At 33.3% G+C, this 5468-nt stretch overlaps 1 protein-coding gene across 2 annotated transcripts in view; it reads left to right on the top strand.

The window, feature by feature from the left end:
- Positions 1-2225, top strand: part of dtx4b (deltex 4, E3 ubiquitin ligase b) — a 25049-nt gene extending 22824 nt beyond the window's left edge. For both annotated transcript variants that reach the window (XM_016233518.1, XM_016233526.1), the window contains exon 9: positions 489-2225. In XM_016233518.1, coding sequence (XP_016089004.1) covers positions 489-716 — 228 coding nt within the window. In that variant the 3' untranslated portion in view covers positions 717-2225. The remainder of the gene's footprint in view (positions 1-488) is intronic.
- The last annotated feature ends 3243 nt before the right edge of the window (positions 2226-5468 follow it).

The following is a 5468-nucleotide window of genomic DNA, read 5'->3' as shown; positions in this document are numbered from 1 at the left end:
AATTCTTTAAAAATCCTACAATGTGATTTTCTGGATTTTTTTTCTCATTTTGTCTCTCATAGTTGAGGTATACCTATGATGAAAATTACAGGCCTCTCTCATCTTTTTAAGTGAGAGAACTTGCACAATTGGTGGCTGACTAAATACTTTTTTTCCCCACTGTATATATATATATATATATATATATGTGTGTGTAAAATCTTAATGAGCCCAAACTTTAGAATAGTCATGTATTTTTCTGTTGTTTTACATCAATGAATCATATGAAATGATTTTATTTGAATAATTTATTTTTTTTTTCTTTTTTTTTTTTATTGCCACTATATCTCTAAGGTTAAACTTCAGTAACATTTACATCAGAGTATGAGCAAAATGTTGCCAGCACATCTATCCACCAAATGTACCAAAGAGGATCTGAGAACACATTTAGATTTAATGTAGTTTTAATTATTATTATTGCAATTATATCAATGTTATCTGGTTCTTAGGCATTGAGGCTGTTATTGGTGGCGTGGGATCGACGGCTGATCTTCTCAGTGGGCACCTCCAGCACCACAGGAGAATCAGACACTGTCATCTGGAATGAGATCCATCACAAGACAGAATTTGGCTCCAATCTTACTGGACATGGCTATCCAGATTCTGGCTATATTGACAATGTACTAGACGAGCTTAAAGCCCAGGGCATCACTGAAGACGAGGAACAGCAACTGTGAAGAGGACGGGATGTGCTCGATGGCAGTGAAAAAAAAAATGGTACTAGCTGTTCTAGGAGTGCATCTGAGCTCAGAAATACATGTGAATTCATATGAAAAAGAGAACTCTGTTATAAAACAATGTGACCAATTGGTACAAATAACTATGTAAATGAGGTACAAGTCAGCAAGTATCCTAATCTCAATACAAATTAGGGCATGAAGTAACACAACTAACATGAGAATGCTATTTGGTTAAAGGTGAAAGATAGGTTTGAAAGAAAAAGGAAAGTGTGAAAAGCAAGAATGGGAGGTGGAGGGGACTCGTGAGGTAGAAAAATGAGGGAATAGAAAGACTAAGGAAATGCAGGTTATTGAAGCAGTGTTGACGTGTTTTAACTGCTTAAGCGATGTTGCAGTGTGAGTTTGTGTAAGTTGTGTTAAACCGTTGTACGTGTGGGTGTATTTAGTCAACTGGTACCTCTTAATGGATTACTTACTCTCAATCTGTTTACTAGACCTCAGAAGTATAGTTTAGTGCATATGAATGCTTGTATTATAATTTGTATTATCATACATCATCATTCCTTGTTTTCATGTATTGAGAATATATACTATTTTTGTATGGATGATAACGTGTGCATAAGATTCAGAGTTTTGATTCATCAAAATAGAGCAGCATTTTAATATCAGCTGAAAATCACTTTTATGGAAACATAAATGAATTCATTTATGCTGGTTTATATGAAGCATGAGAAAACCAACTAATTCTTCCTCAGATAATTTAAGTACTTTATTTGCTCGTTGAGGTAAAAGATGTCTCTAATGCATCTAATTGTTATAGATTGTAGAATATCACATTTTCACGGTACAGGAAACCAGTTTGGTGGTTTAAGCTAAGAAGTGCTGCTTTACTCCACATTCAGCATTACATATGTTCAGCTTTAACACAGAAGAAAACTATAAGCAAATGAATTTAGACAGTGAGATGACAGAAGGAATAGCAAACGCTTCATGGCTAGAAAGATGGGTAGTTTAATGATCCCTAAGGGTCAGTTTAGTAATAGTTTGCCAAAATGATTTTTTTTTGCATAAAATGTTGCAGCTCTTTTCAACTGTTCTTTACTGTCCTTATATCCTGTTTTTAGGCCAGTCTGTATGTTAGGTCTTATATTGACCTGTTTTATAATGATCCACTTCTAAGAACATGCCATTGTTTGGTATGTGTGTATTTGTGCATGTGTGAGCCCGTGCAACATGTGTATGTTTGCATTTGTGCTTGATTAAATGTAACAGTGTATGCTATGCATCCACAACACAGAGGTACGGTGTTACTCATCTGCATAATTGTCTTCATGCATTTCTGTTTGCATTTCTCTTTTATATTAATGTTTTCTTCTATTTTCCTAGTTTCCTTTGTTTTAAGAATGTTTCATACTGAGAAATTTTATACTTAAAGTTGAGCCTTTTTGGTTTATTTTTGTCTGTCTACACAACAAATGCTATATTTGTTCATATGAAGTTTGGGGGGGGGGGGGGGATTAGCTTAGAAGTCGACCAACTGCATTATGTAGAGTTTTGTAATCTGTTAAGTATTAAGATAAAATTATCAAATAAAAATTTGTAATTTTGTGAGGGGGGGAAAACCTTTTGACAAATGGAGAATCAAGCATGATAATACCTCTACATGAAAATTAAAAAAAAAGAAAATGAGAAATCGAATGCTTTCGCCTTCATTGCATCATCATTAATTTTTCATAAAATACTGTAGGACATTTTATGGTAATCTGTAGCTTTTATGCATAATGAAATATGAAACATAAAGTGCATTCAGAAAACGCTTTCATTTTTTTTGTCTTTTTTAATAAATTGATGTTGCAGCAGCTGTTTTTTATGTGTTGGCCTTTTGTTGAAATACTTTAAATCTTTTTCACATCAATTTTTCAAAGAAATGTTCACATTTCTGAATCTAAGTGCACTACAGTAAATATGTGACTCTGGATCACAAAACCAGTCTTTAAGTAGCACGGGTATATTTCTAGCAATAGCCAAAAATACATTGTATGGGTCAGAATTATTGATTTTTCTTTTATGCCAAAAATCATTAGGATATTAAGTAAAGATCATGTTTAATGAAGCTATTTAGTAAATTTCCTACTGTATATATATCAAAACATACATTTTGATTAGTAATATACATTGCTAAGAACTTCATTTGAACGACTTTAAAGGCGATTTTCTCGGGATTTCGATTTTTTTGCACCCTCAGATTCCAGATTTTCAAATAGTTGTTTCTTGGCCAAATATTGTTCAAAACTAACAAGCCATACATTAATGGAAGGCTTATTTATTCAGCTTTCAGATGATGTATAAATCTCAATTTTTTTTAAATTGACCCTTATGACTGGTTTTCCAGGGTCATGCATGGTAGATAGCCTAAGAAAAACTCAAAATAGAGCCCAATTTTTGTTTTCCCCTTGGGCACGAGTTGAGTGGAAATAAATGGAAAAAGATTAGTAGATCATAAATTTCTAATAATAATAGTAATAAAAAAACGTATAAAGAACCTGTTTAGCCCAGAATGGTTCCTCAGCATAAAAGTGATTCAAATCAGCTTTTGACATTGTAGTAAATTCCCCCAAAAAATGGCTATATATCACCTAAAGAGACTCTCATGCCAATAACCATGCATTGTCACTTTTTTTTCCACCAGAAGGAGCTGTTCAGTCAGTTCTGAAACTGTGACAGGCATGTTCAAACTTATTTTTTAAGTTATTTAAACCATTGACATACTCAGCCACGGAATCAAAGACCTTTCTCACATTAAAGGACTATATGATCTTTTGCTTACTGATTACTTTTTATGTTCAGTGGCCTTTTTAAGATCAATTTATAGGTTTATTTTGCTTTGCTTTGCTCTCTCTCTCTCTCTCTCTCTCTCTCTCTCTCTCTGGATAGGCGTTGTTTAAAAAAACATCTATCTAAAAATCTGTAGTCATAAGCAGGAAGACCTGGCGTGGGACAAAACACGTCCCACAATTGTAACAGCTATTAGGTTTAAAAATGAAAATATTTCAATTGTAAATGTTATGGGGGATTAATAATAGAATGCATTTAACACGGTTATCTCCTTCTGTTTAATTTTATCATTATTATATCAAATCTGTGACACTTCCTGTCTTCTCACTACATCTAAAACAGTGTGTCCACAGAGAAGAAGGGTTCAATCATTCTGCTATAAAATGGATATAAAATTATAAAAATAGCTTGTTTTATCAAAATCAATGCTTAATAATATCTCATATCAAAGCAAGGTTGTTTTTCAGTGACACATGCATGTATCATAAGGTTTCAAAGTTGTGTCCCCCCTTTCTGTCAACACCGTCAGACATTCATTAAAAAAAAAAAAAAAAAGTATGATATATATATATATATATATATATATATATATAAATCAGGGTATATCAGTGGCAGCTGGCAACTATGGTCCTGGAGGCACCCCAGCACTGCACATTTAGCATTTTTTGACACACCAATTTCAGGTCTTGGAGTCCCTACTAATGAGCTGATGACCTTAATCAGGTGTGTTTCATTAAGGAGGCATGCAAAACGTGCAGTGTTGGGGTGCCTCCAGGACCAGGGTTGGGAACCACTGCGACCCCCTTTCCACATTCCACCTCTGCAGAGTGCATCAGTGTCAGACAGGCTCTGGTACGTTTTATAGTTTTAGAATGTTTTAATTGTCATATACTGTCATTGTCATATACATGTACTAATGTTAATATTTCCCGTGTCACAACCATGATATAACACCATCTTCCAATTTCAGAGGAAATTATTTGAAATATTTAGATAATTTTGTGCCCCTGAAGCAGGTTCTATTAGCATCTAGCATCAACAGAAAAAACAAAACGACTACTACATGAACTTTTTTTTTGTGTGTTTTGTGAAAGAAATGCCAAATTTGTCAACATCGTCAGATGTCACCACCATCAGATTTTATGACGGTGGTGACGGGCCAATGATGGAGTTGACATTCAACGTGAAGTCGTCATATTTTTGTGGTTCAAGTCATTTTGAATTATATTAGATATAAAATGTTAAATTTTTCTAATAATGTATAAATACTAAATATGTGACATGACAGCATATATTGCTTTTGTGGATTGATAGCCATCACTCCATCACTTCTTAGGGTTGAGGGAACATTAGATTCAGGGAACATGAGGCTGAGGGAACACAAAATAAAATAAAACATATCAACATATCTTACAGTTTGTTTGTATGCTGATCATGTGTGTTCTGATAATTTTTGGATCATTTTGTTAAGATGTTTAAATCTGAATATGGTGAATGTAAATGGATAGAGGTAACAATTTGTTCATTTAATTGTTTTTAAAAGTAAAAATCGATTATTTGTGTTCCAGTGATTGTATCAAAATATTTAAACGTGAATTTTGAATAAAAGCTTTATAAACCATAGCATACTCGTTGTTTGTTTTAGTAACTGATTGATTCAATGTAATAGATAATTAAAATGACTACAAATTCAGGTTTTCGTAACCACTGTCAGGTTTGTCACCTCTGTCAGAGGAATATTTTGATTATTTTATTATGATATTTAATATTTGTTGTGGAATTGTTGGTCACACGTGAAAGTGTAATCTGTCTTCTAACAAGAGAATGTGTTTTGAAATGTTAACGCGACGAATTACTATAGAACTCATTATAATCAGTGATGCGGTCTACACCATAGATATATATACATATCTA

The sequence above is a fragment of the Sinocyclocheilus grahami genome, unplaced genomic scaffold (genome assembly GCF_001515645.1).
Source record: "Sinocyclocheilus grahami isolate Dianchi unplaced genomic scaffold, SAMN03320097.WGS_v1.1 scaffold17.1, whole genome shotgun sequence".
Classification (NCBI taxonomy): Eukaryota; Metazoa; Chordata; class Actinopteri; order Cypriniformes; family Cyprinidae; genus Sinocyclocheilus; species Sinocyclocheilus grahami.
This window is presented reverse-complemented; position numbering and strand designations above follow the sequence as displayed.